General features: G+C 35.6%; 1 protein-coding gene across 1 annotated transcript in view; it reads left to right on the top strand.

Moving 5' to 3' along the window:
- Positions 1–23,845, top strand: part of LOC134678268 (C3 and PZP-like alpha-2-macroglobulin domain-containing protein 8) — a 115,992-nt gene that overhangs the window by 25,444 nt on the left and 66,703 nt on the right. Inside the window, exons 3-5 of the mRNA XM_063536755.1 lie at positions 6,831–7,016; positions 12,266–12,391; positions 18,289–18,512. Of these exons, the coding sequence (XP_063392825.1) occupies positions 6,831–7,016; positions 12,266–12,391; positions 18,289–18,512 (536 nt within the window). The remainder of the gene's footprint in view (positions 1–6,830; positions 7,017–12,265; positions 12,392–18,288; positions 18,513–23,845) is intronic.

Below are 23,845 nucleotides of genomic sequence, written 5' to 3'. Positions count from 1 at the left end.
ACGACAACGACATTAAAAACAGAGATGTACCTACCATGATAATTATTAATTCATCCCGAACTCTGAATGAATTTTAAATTATTTCCGAATTCACACGTAGTGGAGTTAAGTACACTCTCGGCTATTGAGTTGCGTTTTGCGAGCCTTTCTTTTTTGCGCAATAAAAACTCTTAAACCCTCCCTTTGGTTCGCTGGCAAGCGGTCTGCTCGTTCAGTCTGTAGTTTTTTTTTTCTCGATTGAAGTACTGTCTTGAAACGCGTAATGGTTTTCTTATGCCAGTTCTTGTTCTTGCTCGTAGCTGTTCATATTATAATTGAGGTGAGATGATCATTTTGGTTTGATTTTAAATTTCTTATTACCATTTGGTAAAAGGTAAAAACGGGTTGGGTGGTTGAAAATTTGAAATAGAATAACACAATTCTTATATTTAATATATTGAATTAATATAAATATAGAACACATATGAACACGTAACACAATACATTCGGCGCGATTCGGGAAGTGAATTAGAGATTAACTAGATAAGATATAGTAAAGATATGTGACGTCCCTTGGGTAAACGTACCTTATCGCGGTTGGCGCTTACGCTATTATTAACGCTGCTCCAATATTATTGCTGCGCTATGCGACGTAAGCGCCAACCGCCATAAGGTACCTTTTTCCTTGGAACGTCACATATCTTCATTTATCATATCGAGCGAATCTCTAATCCATTTCCCGAATCGCGGCACCAGACGCCTTAAGGTACCTTTTGCAGTGGAATGTCACATATCTTTGCTATTTCATATCTAGTGAGTCTCTAATTCATTTCCCGAATCGGGCCGATTATCTTCGGTAGATCACCTTCTTCAATGTAAAGCCCCTACACGAGTTATCCGTAACCGTTCAATCTTTTGATCACCCGCTTTTGTTTTCTAGGGTTTTATCTAACATTTCAGTGATTTCTGGCCATTACGTTTAGTTACGTATGCATGTAATACGATTTTTGTTTCATCAAACTTCTTTGTTCCAATGTCTAGTTCATCAAATGAGCTACCTATTTTAATTTAAAAAACTTTATTTATAATTGACAATCAATATTAGCTAGGTACATATTGTTAACGGTATGTCAAGAACGGGATTAGTAGAATGTCTTTAAATAGTCATTAGGCAATGCCCTCCGCGAAAGTTTAAATTGGATTCAAAACTGAGTTTCGGATACTTTTCTAATTATTTCGAGGACAAAACAGATTCACGTGCCGTGAGAGTAGCTGAGACAAATTGTGAGGAAGTTTGCGGAGAAGGCTAATGGAAGAAGTTGTAAGTGATACAAGATTTTGCAGTAGATTTTCAATCACAATAAGAATTATGATGTAAGTAGTGTGTCGGCACAGAATAAATAATAGTAGGTACAGAAGACTTACTCTGTAACAAAACGCGTCTGTTACGATCAGGACAGATATGGCCGCTAGATGGCGAGAGCGCCACGCGCGGCTTATGGCTAGCCACCAAAATTGGTGTGAAACGAATGTACTTTTAGCTGCCTGTAGCAAGCGACGAAATCGGGAAGTGAGCCAAGCCTGGCGTCGGTTTCTCACTCTGCGGCCCTGACCACAGCTTAGGCCCTGCTACCAGTAGGTATACACCGATTTAATACCGTGTAGTCCAATTTAACCAAAAAAAAACAATGAGTGGATTTCGGATAAAAACAAGTGACGACGCGATATATTTAAGCAGGTTTAACTGTGTTTGCTAAGGAGCGGACCGTCGCCGGCGAGCAAATAGTAGTTATTAATATTTTATTATATTTAGTGCGGTTAGTTTTATTTTTAGATTCGGCACGTTTCGCTGCAGTCGGGTTTCTTTTTACTTTTTCCTTGTCGGAACATGATACTAATAAAATTATGCTCTATAACGATTATAGATCCCTATTTTATACATACATGTACATATAATACTTACCATTTTATGTTTGTACTGAAATTAACATAATCAAGAAATTTAAAACTAAAAGGAATACCTATGGCAGAAGACCTCAAACGCCGCAAATATGCCACCCTTGGCAGTCGTTATATTTTTGAGGCGTTTGGGGTCGAAACGCTGGGGCCGTGGGGGCCAAGCGCGCGCCGTATATACAGGGCCTTAGCGGAGCGCCTTATAGATGCCGCAGGAGACCAGAGGGCTGGCCAGTATTTTGCTCAACGCATAAGTATTGCCATACAACGTGGCAATGCGGCCAGTCTTCTGGGCACACTGCCCATCGGCAGTGACTTGGGGGACGTTTTTTATTTATAGGCTTTTTATTTTAAGTTTATTTAGTTTAGAGATAGTTTGTATTATTATTTGTAAGCTAATTTAATGTTTTATATTTACTTAATAGTGTTGTAATAAATACATATGACTTATAAAGGAATGCCTTGGTTTTTACTTTTATATTCATATCATAAATGACCTAACTTTATAATATCTTTCCTTAGTCTAATAAAATAGCCAAGCGCCATCTTGAGGGGATCGAGGGTACAAGAGCAAAAGAAGTAGGATAGATTATTAATAATTTTTAATTCCTGTTATAATTATTTATATGACACACGTAGTAGTAGGTAATCAGATTGCGAAAGATAATTTAAATACATACTGATACCTACAAACCCAATTTAAATATTTATTACTGTAAATTAATTAAAAATATATGCGTCATGCTCGCTCTTTGCAAGAGATTTTCAAGTATACCAATGTAGAAATTAAAAAATATATATTATTTCATTATTTTTAAATAATGGGAAACTGAAAAAGGGTAAGAACAAATTCAGGTAGAATTTTTAATAGTTTAAATGGACTATTCTTGCAATTACTTACAAATATTTATATATTAAATATTTTAATAGCGGTAAAACGAATATTATTATTACCTCAGTGCTGAAATATTTTTGTAGGTGTGTAGGTGTAGTTAAATTTATCCATAGTAATTTTACCTCTTCTTCTATAGTCGTATACGCATAGTATTGCTCAATTCAGTAACATTATGTAAACGAACCCTAGATGAAGCCTAGGTACTTTAAGCTTATAATCATTTACATATAAACTGTTAAAAAATTCTAACGTATTTTAGTTCCAAACTCAGTTAGGTGCAATTATCATAAAGTGAGCGAGGAATATTTTTATCTGCTATGCATATTTTTCTATTTTGTACAGTTAATAAGTTAATTCAATCTTGTTCTTGGCACTTGCTGTTGGCAGTAATTCTAGCATTTGTATTATGATTTAATAACCGCAAAAGTATAGTTTTACAAGCATCATTAATTGTCTTTTTAAGACTTTAAAAGTAATGTGAATAAACGTAAGCAGATACCTAAGTACCTAATTAGACTGCATAATTATTACATATATATATATATATATATATATATATATATATATATATATATATATATATATATTGTCATAAAACATTTTACAGCACACATGACACTTTAAATTTTCGACATACACGCGTATTCGGGAAACGAGATAATCACAAGATCTAGAGACGATATAGAGATCAACTAGATTTACATTAGATATCGACTAGATGTGACGGATATCTAAGTCATAACTTGTCGAAATCGTTCAAGAGGACCTCCAGAATCGCGGAAACGTCAAGTTTGACATATCTATCTTACAAATATCTTTGAATTATCCATATCGTAACTTGTTGAGGTCTAGTAGAGATCTAATTCATTTTCAGAATCGAACCGTAAGTCATGTCATGTGCTAATTATCGCACTAGTGCGGTAAAGTAGCGCCATATGTACTGTAAAATACACAATTAAAAAAATCGTAGTACCTTGTTGTAAGTACATACGTATATTTTAAATTTTTTGAACTTTGAATGGATTATGGAGGGTTGGGCGTCTTGGACCACCTGCCCCATAGTTTTTTTTTGTCTAATTTTTTGTCTACTTTTTCCTAATCAAAACATGATATCGAATATGCCCTAAACGGATCCACAATATTTTTGTTACACCTTGTAAGCTAACATCTCTTAGTATTCACTGCTAACCTTTTTTTTTTTACTGCTTAGTCTAACCAGGTTATATTCCTTGTACTAGATTAATTAGCCTTCAAGATTAAAGCGCAGTGGAGCGCGTTGCTACTCTAATCGAATCACCCATGCAGTGCGAAATTAACCCAGCTTCCTTTGTGTTCCGTGGTTATCACAGGTCAGCTCGAGAACACTTAGATTTTCATGTAATGCACCGTTTATGAAGTGAAGAGTGTACCTCACAGGTCAGCTCGAGAACATAGAATGTAGTGTCATACATAGGTAAACAGGTGAAGTGTTTACAATGATTTATAAATGCTCTTACTCTCTAAAAAATAAAGCTGTGTTCAGATTATTTTGAACATCTCGCCCGCTTAGTTACTTCTGCTACTGCTGACTCTCTCAATCAATCCCCCGAAAAAGAAGAAATGTATGTGAATATAAATTAATTACCTACAGGTATGTTAATACACTGAAAAACCAACCCCGCTGTGAAATTAGATTTGTAATGTATTTATTATTTCACCGCTTGCTATTTTCGCAGAACTAATCACTACGCTCTATAGTCTAAACCTACACGTCAGTTCAAGAGTCACAAAAATATTATTTTGAAAATAAATGTTCGTTCAACAATACGCAGAGCTAATAAAAAAGAAGGGGTGTATTATTGGTAGTTATATACCCGACAACAATATCTCTACGTTTTATTACTTAGTTAGCAAATAGTGTATTAATACAATTTCGAATAGTAATTCCGCAATCCCGAGAGCAAACAGGAAGATAATATCCCCGTTTCGCGGAGCAGGAATAGGTATCATTCAAGCTCCGGTGATTTTGAGAAAGCGGGTGGAATTGGTTCATCTTGCCCCAAACATTGAATACCTACAGCAATCTCACTTTAATTAATTTAAAATTCATAGTAATTCGCGACATGCTTTTAAAATCGGTTTTTATTTTGTGTATTCTAATCAGTCTTTTACCCTCGAAGGTCATGGAGCCCGATTTAAATTTTAATTTCTTGTTATAAAAAGATTAGGGATATTAATACATATCTCTCCTGAAGTCTAATTTACGCGTTGGTTTGAATATATGCTATTTTTTACATACTTCAAATATCTATGTACAATACCGTAAAATGGGGTGAGTTGGGTGAAATTTGACTTTCAAACCTTGATACCTAATAATTTATTTTTACATGTGAAAACTGAATGGTGTATAGTGGTTCGGACGTTTGTATTTTAGTTTGTACTTATTTTATTTTGGGTAGTTCCATTTTATAACTTTGACGATAAAGAGGAAAACCCACCTCACCCCGTAGTGCCTCGTATTTGGGGTGAGAGGGTTTTTCATACAAAGGTGATTTTGGAAGATTGTTGGATCGTTTTTTTTTTATTATGCGTATTACTATAGCCCCATTTTACATTGGAATACATTATTTTTGTAGCAGTAGCCATAAAATCCCTTCTCACCCCTCTCTCAAACCTTCTCTCCTCATTCATATCCCAACTCTCCCCGCGAAACCTACTCACCCCGATTTACGGTAATAATATATTTTATACAAAACATGAACTCAGATAACAATTGTAGGTACCTAGTTAAATACAAGGGTTATTTGACAAGGGCACTAATTCAATTACATTTGCAGTTACATTCAGTAATGCTCGTATTTATTTCTATAATTGCGAAATAAAACAGGTACTTAACTTATATAAATTTATTGAACCAACCTTTCTTAGCTGTTTTCTCCTCCAAGATTCAGGTAATTTACGTCCTAATGACTGGCTTCCGCGGTAATACTTTTGTCACTGCGACGCTGCGTTTAATTTAGTAAGGATTTAGTTTGATTTTAATTACAATTGGGGTTTGTGGAGTTTAGGGCCTGCTTTTAGCTTTACGACCTGCATAACGTTTAAAGGGTAGGTAAATAAATATTTTTCGAAACTACGTACCAATTTTCATAAAATGTTTAATGTTGTAGGTAAATTGTAATGTTTTTTACTTGCCGCCAAAGTACAGACAGTTAAACTATAAGTTTAGCACCCCTGCATACATATTGCATATCTACATAATTTTATATATTCTTATAGTTTTTCCGACATACAATTAAACTTATTCGCGCTGGGCTACGCTCGTAGCGTTACTTCGTAGCATGTAGCTTCATTTTATCTTTGTGCATCAATTATTTTTTGTCGGATTCTTCATTAATTTAGTGACATGTGACATGAATAATAAGTACCTTGATAGATGATAACATGAATCTAATATTTCTACGAGGATTTAAAAAGAATTAACTTCTGGCAGTCACTATTATTTTCAATTTAATTTGTTATACATAATGCGCTTCTGATAACTATCGTACTTACTTAAACTCTTCCTCAAACATAAAACGAAAAGTAAACTTTAATGCCACTGAAATATTGAGAACATTGCATTTAAGCAGCGAATGCGGCTATTCGATAATAAAACCACTTGGTGCATCTCCAAATGGAAAAGATGTTAAAAATGTCTGCTCGATCTCGTAGCACTTAAGCGAACTAGATGCCATTAGAGGTAGACTTATTATATTGTGGAAAGGAATACGAGTTGTTCAACTTTGCTTTTTTAACCCAGAAGAATGCTATCTTTGTATATTTACGTGCATCTTATGCAAACATTGCCAGAAAATATAATTTTCATTCAATAACAATAATGTGTGTTTCAATATGTCGATATATAAAAGATAAATGGCATTTAGGTATGTAACTTTTCTAAGTAAATAAGGTGCGACACCCTCCATTTTGCGTGATCCAAAAGGCACAACCTTTTTTTCAACAAAGTTATTTGTTTCAGGTTACGGCATCATCCCGCTGAAGATACCGTTATCCCCAGCTACTCACTGCACCCTCCACACCACCGTGGGGTGCGTGGGCAACGACGAGTGCACCGCGAAGAGCCACAGCGTCATTCGGCTTCTGGGCCCCGTCAGGGATGTTATCGTGAGGCCCGCTAGGCACCACTACAGGCCTGGGGAGACAAGTGAGTTTATAATTATCATAGATTTATTGATTGAAGAAGTGATAGTTGTAAAGTCTAAAAAGTTGTTGCACTGCACTGTGTATATATTGTGTTGTTGCTATATTGTCTAATATCAACATTTTGGCAACCACTCTCTTTCACTCTTTCACTCTTTAGTCAACGAGCTGACATATTTGAAGCACGAATTTATCTGAGACTTTAAAACTCTTCTACAATCAATAATTTTATGAATGAGGATGCATACTATATAGTTCTGCTCTCGTCGTCTCGTCTTTAGCATTACTCTTACATGTTTATACATGTTGACCACTTTCAAGTGCAGGAAGATCAAAGTACTCATTAATTACAGCGACCGTCAGGTAGGGTAAAAATTTTCGTAGAGAAAAAAATTTTGACGAATTATTTCTTGAGCGTTTGATGAAACTGTCGATCACAGATGAAACACTTACTATGAGTACAGACTCTATTATTATGGTTTATTTCGTCAATATACAAACCTATTAACTAAACATTTGCACATACAACACATTTGCATCTTAAATGCAGTGATTACAATTCACCATAGCTGTTCCAAGTGATGCAGGTTTAGATTCACCGAGCGAGCACGGAAACCGGTTAATACTTTCCATGCATTTCATGCAAACCAATTTGAGTCTGAAACTAGGTAAATTCTCACCGCGGGCCGTTCGTCTTACTGAATACCTCGTTAGCTTGCATGCAAAAACGTTATCCCGCCGAAATTCCCATAATCGTTACGAAACTTGGACCTTGGGAACTTTCTGTTTATTGTCCAACTTGGGTACCTACTGGTAACTTTGTATAATTAATTATACCCCGTACATTATGGAAACTGCTTTTGTACCGTTTAGTAATGAATGGTACTACGGACGATCTGAATTTGGCATTGTGTTTTGCAACTGTAGCTTACACGGTGTACATACTTATCTATTGAAACGTAAATTCAAATTTAATATGTGCATCATAAGCTTCAAGCTTTTGTATACTTTACTTTATTCCAACTAAATTGTATACATATAATTTCTATATTTATATGCTATCGAAATTAGGTACAAATACAGAGTGTTCTTAGTGCCCCTAGCAATATTTCGCGATGTGAATATTTGACAAATTCATTCAAGTATAAAATACACACCAGTAAAAATAATTGACATAACTTTATCATTAACTAACTAACTCCACGGCCGATTCGGCCACGGCGACTGCTATCAACTCCGTTGCTGTCTCTGGTGTGCCCGCAAGTGACTGACGTAGCCGATCTTGTTACTAAAAGTTCGCGAACATTGCGGGCATGTGAGCACACCATTTGAGTAATTATATTGTATTGCCGCAGGTGGTCTGGCTTTTACTTCATCGCGCATGGGATCCAGCTCTAAGCGCCGTCGTGATTCAAAATCATTTACGTTGGCATTAATTGCTGCCCGCCATTCCGTTCGTATGGCTGCCTGCTGCTCCCATCGCGAGGGTTCTATACGACACTATAGGACTTAATTTATCATTATAGGATTTGTAATACGTAACCGTAAGAGAGGGTACAAAAAAGGAAAATATTTGCGCCAAGTAAATATTTAAATAATTAATTACGCCGTGTAACAATCTCGAGCCGCTGTTTTACGATTTACGTTCTCTGAGTCATTAATTTTTGTTTTGCTTTATGTTGGTTTTACGATGTCTTTTATGTCCTGTGCAGCTCAGATGTTTATGGGAATCCTCAAATTGATATGAGGCAAAACTTTTCAGTGAAGAAAATAATATAGGTAGTGGTTTGGTTAATAAATATGGTCGATATAAGATTTTTTTATTTGTAAGAGTTTTTTTAAGAGTATTACCACATCGACCTAATATTCTTAAAAACCCCAATCTTTATTTTAATATGAATCCGCACACTACAACAGTCCTTTTTTACTGGTTATAAAATATTTTTTTAAGTAGATTACATTCTAACGATATAGTATTTTATGCGACAGTTTTATAAGAGGGGTCAAAAAATGTGAGTGGCGTGGGTAACAATGTGAGCCGAAGGCGAACATTGTTAATAAATACGCCATGAGCATTTTTTGACTACTTATACAACGTTGCATACAATGATTTTTCTATGAGTAGGCAATATTAAATAAAATACAAAAAATTATAAACAAAATTTTATTTATGAAACTGTCAATGTAATTTTTGGATAGTAGGTATTACTATATGTATGTAGCTCTTGTCTGCGACAAGCACCCATAATACCAAATATTACTGCAACCTGTAACAAGAAAAAGGAGAATTAAATAATATTCAGTTTCAATGCAAAAATATAAAATGTACATAAATACAGCTCGTTGTACTGTGTACCCTAAATCAAATTTTTTTATAACATATACCAACCTTGCTTAAAAGATAGATCTGATCCGGTGTTTCCAATTAGTCTTAGAAAATACACCAATAAGACGTTTTCCGAGAATGACGAAGTTTTGTGCTCCAATCTCCACGCCATGAACTTTTCATAAGATTTGTCGTATAGGTGCTGCGATTTAGTACTCAGGCAACAAATTTTCGGTCGCTGCTTGTGCTGTAGCGTATATTTTTTCAAGTGTAGAAACAATGTTGTCCTCTTTGTCCATTTTCAACACTTTTTATGAACGCAAAACAAATAGTAACGCAAAGTATAATAATAAAATATATACTCAAAGAACAACAAATTACCGGGAAAGGCGGGAAACGTAAAAACAAACAAGTAATGTCTATGGTTATGTTTTTTTTTTGAAGCCGTTACACACTACCGCACCGCACCAGGGTCGTGGTGCTGTAGGGTATAAGTGTGTTACAGGCCCTAGAAGTCCACCTTCCAATAGTGATGATACCAAAAAAAGTTTTTTTTATTATGTTGGTAGCAATGAACTCAGTACAAAGGAGAATGGGCAATTTGTCCCATGGATGTATACTAATGAGACATATCTCGTTTGAAAGGGCTTACACATAGCATTAATTTATTGTATGACACCAACTTTGGATAACGTGCAGGGACTGAGCTATTTAAAAAAAAGTGTGACGCATATAAACTCGTTTTTTACAGTATACTTGTAATGTAGCTAGTTGTTAGGTGTTTTATATGAAAAACCATGAGAAATGGTACACTTCTGTGTACCAATACCTACGTTTAAGTACGTAAAGGGCTGGAATTAATTGATTAAACATATGCTTGAATTAAAAAAACTGTAATTAAACACTTAAGCTTGCTTGTATACACAAGCCATATATAACAATTAAAAGCCATTTTTATAAGGTATTTTTAGAAAAGTAGACTTACACTTAAATGCTTGCAGGGGCGGAGATATAACTAGTTTATTAATTAATTCATTGTGGTAAATGCCGCTTTGATTGTTCTACCTGACACTAGATGGAGCTTTTGTAGCAGAATAGGCATTTTTACAACTGTTATATATAAATGAGACATAAATTATTTGGAAGGTGTTAATTTTAGCATTAATTTCTTATATGACACCATTGGCCGAAAGTATCTAGGGAAGATACTGTTAATTATTTTGATCATGCACTGCGGCGTAAGTTGGAACTAAAAAATGTCACTCATCTAGGGTTCCTTTTCTAACTATTTAGATCACTTCGCATGCCTAACATATAAAGTTATTGGATTTCGTAAATGATTATTACGGTATTATTCTTATATTTTCGTATATAATCAAGTCGCACTAAACAACTTAAGTATGTATTTTCAAATCCTCTCTAGTACTGACATCTTGCGTGCAATAGAAGAACCAAATAAGCGGCAAATGCTGGATCCACATAGTCGCATTTAAACGCTCAAAAATATCACTGAGACATAAGAATTCACGACCTCACAAGTTTGTTTAAACCTGAACGTTGACAATAAAACGAGAGGTCAACATGAACATCGTAAGTTTCATATATTTGTCTCATTTTGTTGTTCTTACATATTCGAGTGATAAAGCAAGATAAACGAGACATAAGTTTCGAAGTTTGCGGTGGGAATATAATCTTGGAGGTCAGGCTACGCTATAGAACCTAAAGTCAGTCCAGTCCAGATGATCAGGAAAAAAATTGCCTCAATGGTACTTGATTTATCTCTCTGCAAGAAAATATAAGTACCTAGTGAATTATTAAAGCCGGTACAGATAGACTGCAACCTGACTGCAACTTGTAACTTGTAAAGGAACTGCACGTCAACTGCAACATTGGCGTGCAGTCGGTGTGCAGTTTCCATTCAGATGATAGTCGGTTTGCAGTAGCTACTTGCAGTCCGCCTATATTGGCCCTATGAGATAGCTTCGCGAGTCGAAGGTGCGTCTCTTTCGTTTGCCTTTAAAAGCACGATAAAATGGTAGCTGTATGACATAAATAATATAAGTCGGTATATATAATTATATATTATTAAATAAATAAAAACCGTATGCATTCAATCGTTTGTCACGTTGGTAGCAATGTACCGGTATGTGGCACCTGCGACCTGCGACCCTACACTAGCTTACCGTATCGTAATGTCTCTAAAACGACACAAGTGCTTTTTTGGGCAAGAGACTATAGACTTTTAAGGAGTATTAATAATGTATGCCCTTCTATGTTCGCTCGTGACTATGTAAATGACAGATAAAAATACACGAGTAGAAAAAACATTTAGAACCATTTTACTATAGACGAGATTATTGCCAAAGTTTAAAGTGCTTCTAATTTAGTACCTAGATAGTACGTGCACTCACCAGCATTAGTATAATATCTATCTTAAACAAAAGGGCCGCAAACATATCTGACACGTTCTTATTTGGAGCGCAATAAGAGCGCGTCATATAGTTTTGCGACCCTCGTTGTGAAACATACCTACTATTGCTGGTAAATGTACGTATTTTCGGAACTCTCCCGTTCCCAAAGTTACGCCAACGCACCGTATTAATCGCATCATCGATTCATCGTTAAGAACATACTTATATCAAAAGAGCTCTTTTTTTCCTAGTCTTGGTAATAAATAATTAATTAATTATTTTTTCCAGAGTAATCGAAGTCATGGTATTTTTGCACACCACTTTATATCCGTCTCTCATCTCTCTGTATGATGCGATTCTCACGCACAAATTTAGTGAAGACCCAGTGAGAACCTTCATCTGATCTGTTCATCACATAGGGTGATGTACGTAAATTGGGTCCTTTATATAAGAAGCCCTTAGTTACTAATACAATTTTGTGTAATATTGGGCATTGATATTTGATTTTTGTTACAGTCACTTTCTGGATTCTGGCCCTCGACCACGACTTGCGCCTGGTCCAGGGAGAGCTGGCGTACGTGGCGCTGCGAGACCCGGCCGGCACCAAGGTGGCCATATGGGATCAGCTGTCCATGGATGAAGGCAAGTGTTTGTATCTTAAAATTCAAGCGATGTTTTCAAACAATTAAGAATAATAATGTGTATAAGAAAATAATGTATTTAGGCATTGCTTTGTCATAAATTAATTATTAAATCCTAATTATTAGGTTAATAACTATTAAATTAATAATTCTAGAAACCCCCTACCCTCATCATAAAATCCGTTTTATGCAATCCTTACATTATTTTGGACTAGAACTCTCCAAAATGCTGGATAAATTTCTATCTGACATAGCTAAGAACCACAGCAAGGAAACTCGCTTTCACGTTAAAATTATCGCATCGAAATCGGTTTATCCGTTGTAAAGCTACAATGCCACAGACAGAGACACAGACATTGGCGTCAATCGTATAACACCCCTGTTTTGCGTCGGAGGTTAAAATAAAAGTACTTATAGGTACTTATATTTATATTAAGCGAAGAGCAAGCTTTGAGGTCACTTTAAAGGTCACATACAGTAGTAATGCTTACTCTGCAAGGGCGCGAGAATTTTTAGATATTTAAAAAGCAGTTAATATATATAAATAATGTTACCAGTGCTTTACGAGTGTAAACATTTCCTATTATTAAGGTGATAAGGGATAAGTTCGCCTTTGTACTAATGATGTGTGTTCTTCATGTTTTGTTTCTTTTATACAATAAAGTGTTTTACTACTACTACGAGTACTAACTACTAATATTATTTAAATATTTGCCTAATTTTAAAATTTATGTGCGCTCGCAACTCTCGTTACATAAACAACAGCTAGATGTGATCTTTCTCACACTAAAAGCGTTTTCTTGTACCCTTGACAGCTTAGAGACCTTTCGACTTTGACAGATTCGATTTCCAGAAGGCATGTTGGGAAGACTGGTCTACCGTGTGATGGTAGGAATTTAAATCAGCTTGAATGTACCTCAAATGTTCACTTGCCAGAAAGTTATTGAAAGTTTATTTATTTATTTAAACTTTATTGCACAATAAATGAAGAGTACAAATGGCGGACTTAATGCCAAAGTTCACACTGAAAGAAAGAAAAGTTCTGAGGAAAGTTCACACTGTTTGCCAAAAAAAAAAATGTCGTCTGTTTTATTCTCAAATGTATTAAATAATATCAACCTCACTTCACCCTGCAGAGTGAAATAGTTACAACCATGTGTAAGTATAGCCGGAAAGTATCTAAGACTATCAGTTTCTCACGGAATAATATAATTTTTGGTGAGGGTAGAGAGACTAAAATTTTCTCAATTACAGGCTGTAAAGTTTGAAGACAGCCGGCAAACCACTTTCGAACCATTCTTATCAGGAACTTAATTAACTTTGCCGCCTTAAATGAGCTAGCGAAGTCCAAAGTAACTATTCAAAGTAAATAGTTTTGTGTCATGTTGGAAACAAACTTTAGCAAATGGGTCTTCGGTGGATACGGTTGGCAGCTTTGCTTGTTAAATCAAATTCCACGAATAATTACGGAAACCGGTACATATGTGTAATGAGAATATAATATATTTACACGCGAACTTGCCAAGAAGATTATGAATTTTGCCAGTTGTAATTTCCTGTTGTATGTAATAACACGCTGAGTACGATCCGCACTTACCTATAAAATTAAATAGTAACAATGAAATGGACGCACCTCAATTAAGTTAAATGTCAAATACCTATAATTGTAAAAAATTACACGTTTATTTGACATTAAGTAAATTGATTAGTAAAAATAGACGATATTTTGTAACTTTCTTTTAGGCAAAGCAAATTCTTATTTGTGCGAAATTTCATGACCTCTTCTAGATGCTGTAATAGTTTTGCAAAATACAGTGCAGTAAATTGAATCATCCCGACGCTCTTCACAAAAAATACCGGTATTGTGGGTCTTTAGCGCTTAAAAATACCTCGTAGGTAAATGTTTAATGCACGTTAATTAATTGACAATCTAAATTCTAAATGATCAAATACACTGCAATTTTGATCGCCCGGTAGGTAGACCATTTTTAGCAGATCCTTACGGATTGCATTTACCATAGATTAACAGGCCAGTTCGAGTTTTACTTATTCAATTGGTTTCCAATATGATATTGATTTGACTGACTGGGAGTGCCGCCCTGTCAGTCTGACCGGCTCCGCTCGGCTCAGCATTGCTCCGAGCAATTATTAGGGTTGGCACCACTTGACTTCCTTTAGCGTGCACGACCACAGATAAGATAATCACTTGATTTTTGACAACCCTAAATAGCCGAAAGGCATAGTGCCATATATTAGAAAGAGACAGCATGATTCGACCCTGAACCGCTGTCAAACTTCGTTTTTGTAAGAAGTTTCCTTTCTGTACGGTAGTACTATTAATTGTTCTGTGCTGAGAGATCAGTATCATATTGGAAATAGACAGAATAACTAACACTCGAATTGGCCTGGATACTACGATAGTTCATTTAGTACAGGTTTGACTTATACAAGTTTGGATCCGAACCGTGAACAATTCTTTCTAATTGCTTCCCAACTTTTATTCGCTGCCGATTTCGCGCACGTTTGGAGTTATTTAGATTCACAAATTGTTTTTGTTTTACGTGTAAAACCTGCAACGAAAGTTAAATTAGAACTCTCTTCTCCTCGCCTTTGTAGTGCAAGTAAAACTGAATTGCAACGTAATTAAATGAAATTTCAAAAACAAAGACAAATTCAACAAAAATTTGTTAAAAATACGATTGGAAAAATCATAACAGGTACAAGAACTGAATGACAGTGTTTTCTCATGAAAAACTACTATTTGAGACTTTGCGCCCGATTCTGATTTTGAAATAGACATCTACTAGATATATTTTAGACGTCACCAAGATACGATAACGATATGTTTAAGATCTAAACTGTCGAATTTGACATTTGCGCGATTCTGGAGGTACTCTTGAACGATTTCTACAGGATATGACTTAGAGATCCGATTCACATCTAATAGATATCTTATTCTATCTAACGTAAAAGTGACATTGGTTGCCCGAATTGCGCTGCAAAAGAGAACTAGTTGATATCTAAACTATAACGTATCTAGAAGGGATCTAGTACGTGTCGTCTCTTGTGAATATCTTGAAGTTCGAATACGGCAGTATGTGTCTAAAAACGTAAATGGTCCCTATTTCATGTAAAATAGCATTTTTGACTTTTGCCCTACAATTTCTCATTGATCTAGGTGACAGTCTTGCATAAAAGCCTTTCGCTGTCACCTCGCTGCCTACCCCTGTCAAATTATGATAGATTGGATTTCGCCTTGACACGCGATTGACTTGTTACTCGCAAAATCTGTTGCTCGCCAAGTAAATTTGCATGGGCTTCAAAATTTAAGTGTAGATTAACTTTGTACACAATTTATTCTTTGTTTGGGCGATTAAAAAAAAAACCATCCTCAGTTTTTGAGTACTAACCACGAATAGATTGGATAGTTCTAATAAATATACCGCACCAAAAACTAACGTAGCTATTTATACTAAGCTATAATTTTAGCTATAAATATTTTTAGCTTTTTTTCAATATCAGTATTTATAAACAAATTGACGGATTTCACTGCATTTAAATCGATTATACACACACATCAAAATAGATAAAGCACAAAACAAATAGATAAGAACTTGATGCATTCATATTTGATTTGAATTTAGTAGCTGGACTGCTAAAATATATGCACAGCCGCTTTTTTGACTCAATTCAAGTTTACATTCACTAGGTAGCGACGCGTATACTCCACAACCTCAGAAGATACGTGACCATAGAGACGCATAACCACTGTCCAAGTTTGAGCCGTCCATTATTTATAGCTGACTTTTGAGAGGGTTCACAAAAGTAATTAATCAAACCTTAACGCGACTCGCCCGTCTAACGCGATGATAGCCCGCTACGGAACTTCTTGCTACGTGTTTGGCGTCATAATTGTGGACCTCTAGGAGTAAGTAGGGCGAAGTTAGGATTATGATAGTTGGCATCTTTCACTTTTAAAATGATAACTAAGTTTAACTCTTGGTTCTATTTCACGCCCAGATATGAACTGATTTTACATTTGACAACCAAGGTCATATTCTTCGGCTCGACGGATTTATCTGGACTGAACGATCAAATTGAATGAATGGTCCTTGCTCTGAGCGTATCGACGGTAAAATACAATTCTCTGGAAGATTTCATTAAATATAAGTGGAATTGTGTCTGATAATAAAACAGAATAATTAAGTTTCCTTGTTTTATTTCCCTTCCGGAGCGAGACGAGGCTGTTGGCGGAAGTATTTAGAATATACACATAATCGTAAAGACGTAACTAAGATATTCACGCTTCTTTTTAATTGGCTATATAAAGCTAACATTTAATTTATTATACTTATTTTTTATGATTTAGCAGTGACGAAGTGTTATTAATATTTTTCAGAATGATGATGAAATGTTACCCCCAGCTCGTTCCCACCAAACATTTTTTTTTAATGAAATTCTACTTCTAAACTAAGTATCGCTTACAAAATACACCGACGTAACAAATTTTGTTAAAATATATTAAGTTTCCGAGTAAAATGGCTGTGACACACGGACAGGCGGACATGAAAACTATATGGCTACGGTACCCTAAGAAGAGAGGTTATTTAAAATAATCTGAAGCACAAAATATATGCGTATAATACGCCAATAACTTTATTTATAGCTTTATGACGAAAGAGAATAAAAGAAATTGAATGGTAAAGGGAAATCCGAGAAAAGGTCAGGCTTGAGAGATAACAGGAGGGCGTATATTTTATTCGAGTATATTTAACGACAACACTACAATAGTAATATTGTAAGGCGAGGTTCAGTCGTACTAGAGTGGCCCTTAGCTTGATAACTATTTGTGTTATTGTTGACTATGAACTAAAGTGCTGAATGTTGACCCACTTTTATACTAGAGCTTTTAGTCGACTGCGCTAGTTGGCCACTCAGTGTTTGAGTTTTCATTTGTTTTATACATCGATCGTCTTCGGCATGAAGTGAATTTTTTCAACTCTTTTTCTACAATTTTAATAACAAATCCGTGAGACACAGACATATTAAATATCTTAAGAACGGGTCACTCACGTATTTTAAGTCGAAAAACGCGCGCGCGAAACACGTCCAGCGTTTTTCGACTTAAAATACGTGAGTGACCCGTTCTTAAGATACCTATTTAATATGTCTTTTTCTACACCTTGAATAATAATTATTCCTAGGGATTCCGGCTAGTTTTCGGTCATAATTGATTCCATTGTGTTAGCGTTTACTATAAATTTTTAATAATATATTATGTTCATGAATTAGGTACAATACAATGTTTATTAAAGCAGAACATTAGTATTAACAAAATACATAAATAAACTAAGCATTGAAATAAAAACTAAAATTCATACATACATACAATACAACATAAACTTTCGTATCGTAGCAACAAGCACAACTGTCGTCTCTGCTTTTAGTAATTCATAACTACTGCAATATGAATATTCAATAGTATCAATTTACTTAAGGCAAATCATGGGTCATTAATCTAGGTACTAGTTCTAACCAATTTTTTTTACAATTCACCCTTCATAAAGCCTATCCATTTCTGTCACGAGGTAAAAAATAAATACGAGTAGGTGGTAGATACGTCGCCTAACGATTTTTCTTGGAAACAATGGGACTACTTGAAATATCGATGAGGATTTGAATATGAATATTTTCATAATATCAGAATACCTTCTTGGAATTGAAACATGTATAAGTAATTAGTATTAGTCAGTATTAGTTAGTATTTTTCGATGGTACCTAATTATTATTTTTAGTTAAAATTGATAGATTTTGACATTCCAAATAGTCCCAGGATTTCCCAATTGTAGCCGAAACTTGTAAAAACTATCGCCTAAAGCTATTTGAATTTGCCTGCAGGTGTTCGTAAGCTCAGCGCGGCACTCGCGAACGGCGCACGTGCCGGTACGTGGCGGATCGAGGCGCGCTGCGGCGGCAGCACGGCGCGCGTCGAGCTGACCGTCGGCGCGGGCGCCGGGAGCTCGGCCCCGGCCGCGCCCGCCGGTGAGCAGCACTACGTCGAGCTGCGGTTCGCTGACAGCATGCGGAGGAGGTACAAGCCCGGCTTGCCGTTTGTTGGGAGGGTAAGTTTTTGCTAACGGTGATATAACTATCATCATCTTCGCCTTATCCGGGCATTCTGCCGCAGTTCATGGGAGCCTGGGGTCTGCTTACCCCATGTACGGCGTTACGGCGTACGGAGGCGGAGGCAGCGTTTTAACGGTGATATATCTATACTGGACATACTTAATGCTCTTTGCAATATGCTTAATGCTTATGTTCACATCTTAAGGGGCCCACAGATTACCGGTTCACTGGATGATATCAGCTTGTCAGTTAAACGCAAAACGTGACAGTTCCAAACAACTGACAGGCTGATACCGTCCGGCAAACTGGTAATCTGTGGACCCCTTTACAAATACCGTCAAGAATCAACGTATTCATACTAGTAGTTTTCTGTAGTGTCCGTAAAATAATTATGATGTGAAAATCGTAAGTATGTCGTTTTGTTTGACCAACCTCATGTCAACAAACACATGCATGACTTTTTGAGTATGTGCTAAGCATGGAAGCCACGGATGTAAGCTGTAAGCGATTTCATCTCACGCCGTACTGTTACTGCAAGTTTTATAAAAATGGTCACATAGGTACACTTTGACCTCTCTCACCGCTTAGCTACATCGTAAATCTTTGGTAAGCTAAGTAGAAGCGACGAGAAAATAATGTTAAGTGCAGCGACACCCACTCGCTTTACTGGCACGGCTTGTATCGATTGTCTTGATCCGGGGATAAAACTGTACAGAGAACTGTGCACGCTCCGTATATATACTCGTAGTACTTATAAGAAATTCTTCTTGTAACTTCTTCTTCCTCGCGTTATCCCGGCATTCTGCCACGGCTCATGGGAGCCTGGGGTCCGCTTGACAACTAATCTCATGATTTGACGTAGGCACTAGTATTACGAAAGCGACTGCCATCTGACAACCCAGAGGGTAAACTAGGGTAAACTTACATATATGTATTATATTGTAACACATTGCAAAAAAAACGCTGTTGAGAAAAACTAGCACAGCGATGTGTCGGTCAGGTATGTAGCGCCAAACGGGTTTAGTACATACTTTCAGCAAAATTCTTACTAACATTATATCTGGACGTAATTCTGCCTGAGGTCTGTATGTTACCTCTTCGCGTATAATGCTGAACCGGTTTAGATAAAATTTGGTATGGAATATGGTATACAACTATGTATATTGTTTGAGGTCCGGGAACATAGTGTATTTTTACCAATCATTATCATTATTCCACGCAGATGAACGGGGGCAGAAGATAATTATAATTAAACAGACAACCAATAACGTATTCAAAGAACAAATTGTATAACAAAGAGAAATAGAGAATTTTTATATAAGAAATAAAAACAACAAGTTTAAAAGAACAGAGGCATTAATGACGGCTATTTCCTCGAAATAAAATGTTTTTCGAATGAAAAAAAATCTGAGTTGAATTTTTACTTTGAAAACAACGGTATCGATTGCTAATGTCTGCCAATTGTCAGACTGTTTCTGGGCGTTTTTAGAATTAGAGTCCGTCACGTAATGGAATTCCACACACCAAAAAAAAAATTTTTTTTACTAAAAATGGGTTGAATTAAATCTACTATTTATATATTTTATGAAAATGTTACTTTCTTTCTATATACATTATTTATATTCTTAATAAATCACTTTAAACTGAATGACAGCCAATGTGACGATCCATTACGTTACAAGTTTTAGGCAGGTTTTAAGTGAAGATCGGAATGTTTTAAGTGAACCAGTTTTTATTTATTGAAGTACAAAACAATATTAATTTTCTAAAAACGAATAACAACTGCAATACTAAGTATTACATTAAAGTTATTTAAAGAAGTCTTTCCAATACGTCACATTTTTCGTTTTAATTGTTGCTTTGCAATCATTTTGTTATAAAAAACGTAAGGTAAAGGTATTATAAAAAGTTGTTTTTAATAATTATCATATATTATTCTTGCAAATGAGATCGAAATCAGTATCAATTATTCTAATAATTAATATAAATTCTAATAAAATCAATCACAGCCACAGTAGGACAAAGTGACGTTATGGACCATAATATCGCGTTTAGGAACTACATGAAGGGTTTACATGTGCGGAAAATAGTTACTTAATTTAGTACTTAATGTTGTACTAAATTAAATAATTTAGTAATTAATACCTTTTATTATAGTTTAACTTAACAGATTTTGAAATTTCCTGCAGTAATTATACTTTCGACTGCAGCAGTATTGCAGCACGACAATACTGCCGACTGCATTACTGCTACAAAATCAAAATAGATATTGCTGCCCAGTTTTTTGACATTTTCAGTCAGCAGTATTGTCGTACTGCAATACTGCTGCAGTCGAAAGCATAACCTGCGCCTGCCAGCGTTTCTTAGGTCGAGCCGCCACTGGTGCTAAGTAATTACTAGTAGGTAGGTTGAGTAGGTAGAAGAATATAGCTAGATTAAAATTATTTGTGTCTTTTTAATATCACTCTACCTACTATATTTTGGCAACTTAAAATGACGGCATGTAAACCGTGCATTTTCATTCCATACGTCACGTTTTTTTGTTCCACTAATACATCACGTAACGTTTTGGATGTGACGTAGGCATGCCGGTTGGTTAATAAAGCGAAATAGCGGTCTGATCGTTTGAATTTTCTTAATTATAATTATTTCATATCATACAACACATACAAATCTAACGTAATTCATAAATATTTAGTCTATAATTGGCTCCTTATGTTCAGTTTAATTCAGTTCGTTGTGGAAAACAAATTTCTGCACAGCGTGACGCACAACCTACACTAGCTTTTTTCGAGCCCAATTGCCTTGTAAAACCTAAACACCGGGTAATTATAGGATCATAATGTTACGATTATGTAAAAATGCGTATGATATTAGTAGATTTTTGCTACTAAGTTGGTAAAAACTCCGTGACGTTGGTGGAAATTTCCACTACGTCGATTTTGAAGGACAACAATAAATTAAACTTTAATGCATATTTTTACTTTAGGTGCTAAAAAATAAGGTTTTAAATAGATTTTGGCTGGTACGATCTTATCACACAACAACCAGGTTCGGGCCTAGAAGGAGGCAGATATATAATATTTGGATCCAAAGTATGCAAAGTGTGCATGGGACACTCAAAAATCATCTTCTTTTCTTCAGTTTTTGTACATTTTCTTTACTTTAAAGTACCATTTAATCAGTTTTTTTACCATAAATACTCAGATAATAAATCACTTTACAATTTTTGTATACATGTAGTACACTTTAAAACAGTATTTGACGGTAAAAAAAGTATACCAAAGTCGTGGGACAGTGATATTTTACCCAAATATTTTTTTCCGAAAACGCCCTTCTACCGAATATTTAGTGTGTTTCGCATGCTGGGGTATCCATTTCGATATGTTTAAATAAAAGCAAGAAATTCTCAAATTTAAATGTAATTAAATTAAATTGGTTGTAGTTGAATGCAGCCCTAAGGATGTTTTTTCGTTAAAATTGCAATCAAAAGATAAGCGGAAAGCATTCTCGACGAATGCCGGCGACCCTTCGCCCTCATTTGAATTACAAATGTTCGGTGCTGATGAATTAATCTCTGCAATAACAACAAGCGGTGTATTGAGACGCTTACATTGAAAGAATACTTTTCTGCTTATGCAGGTGCTTTCACCGTGAAGTGAAACATGAATATTGATAATATTTGGTTTCGTTTTTAGGGTTCCGTACCCAAAGGGTAAAACGGGACCCTATTACTAAGACTTCGCTGTCCGTCCGTCCGTCCGTCCGTCCGTCCGTCCGTCCGTCCGTCCGTCCGTCCGTCTGTCACCAGGCTGTATCTCACGAACCGTGATAGCTAGACAGTTGAAATTTTCACAGATGATGTATTTCTGTTGCCGCTATAACAACAAATACTAAAAACAGAATATAATAAAGATTTAAATGGGGGTCCCATACAACAAACGTGATTTTTGACCAAAGTTAAGCAACGTCGGGAGGGGTCAGTACTTGGATGGGTGACCGTTTTCTTTTTGCTTTTTTTTGTTTTTTTTTTGTATTATGGTACGGAACCCTTCGTGCGCGAGTCCGACTCGCACTTGCCCGGTTTTTTAATTGATTTCAAAGACCAAATATCAACACTTTACGGAGTTTACATGAAAACGCTAATAATACGTATTATAAATTACTTATACCCTACCTACTTACATCAATTTCCAAGGAAGGAAGGTAGCCATAATACGGAGAACTTTAATTGTTGATGGTGTTGTACCTATTGATAATTGTGTGAAATACACATTTTTTCTACACTAAAGATACACAAGTGTGAGATAACATTATAATATATTATGTTCTAATTTTTTTTTGCAAATGCGTAGAAAACGGAGCAGGCACGTAACCAAAATAAATAAATGAGTGAAAAAGAAAAATGTGTAGGAATGGAAATGTAAGAGGACGGCTCAGGTTTCTTTACAGTATTATTACCCCAATAACACCTGCCTATTCTTTGTGTACCACCTATACACGTACGATATATTTCCGCAATAAAACGACTTCCTCTTATTTTAATAGAAACGATTCCCTTCTGCGTAGACTTAAAATAAGATACATTTGGCTACACGTCTAGTGTGGGTGTCAGCATAATGGAAAACTGTTTTCAGAAATAAGTAATAATAAATTTGTATATTTAAATAAGTTTCTTGCAAAAAAATAATTATTGGTACAAACTTTTCTCGCTGACTGTACTTTTCTTGCCACAGGCAACTAATAGTCATCGAGACAATTCTAAACACCCTAAACACAATCAGATCAGCTCCATAGTACAATAATATTGCATTGTCACCCGACTTACATATGTATAAAAATTTTCAGCTCTATCGGAAATCGGGAAGTGGGTAAAATTTAGCTTCCAAAATTAATTTGACCCACATTAACTAACAGTAGGTTGCTAACAAACTTAAATAAGTACGAGGACATACTAACAGGGCAAGTTAAATAAAACCTTATAAAAAACAAAACTTTCTAGAAATGTCCCATTCTATGATTCCTTTTATCCTACTTTGACGAATACTTATACGTCATCTGTACAACTTCAGTGTTGATGTATAGAACAAATGATAACAAATGTCGACTCGTTAGCCTCGGCTTCGTTCGGTGAAACTTTTGAGAGTACCTCTTTATTCCAACTTGGAACTCACGTAGACGTTAGTGTTGATACGTTTTCGACACTTTTACATTTTATTTCTTGGAAAATAAATTTGAGGACTGTTAGCATAGATAGTGTATAAAATAAAGCCTGCATAAGGCTGATTCTCAAAAATAAATTTTTAGCTGTTAGGTACCTTGCACTATT

This window comes from Cydia fagiglandana, chromosome 2, assembly GCF_963556715.1.
Source record: "Cydia fagiglandana chromosome 2, ilCydFagi1.1, whole genome shotgun sequence".
NCBI classification, from domain to species: Eukaryota; Metazoa; Arthropoda; class Insecta; order Lepidoptera; family Tortricidae; genus Cydia; species Cydia fagiglandana.
The sequence above is the reverse complement of the archived record's forward strand: the minus strand, read 5'-3'. Positions and strand labels throughout refer to the sequence as shown.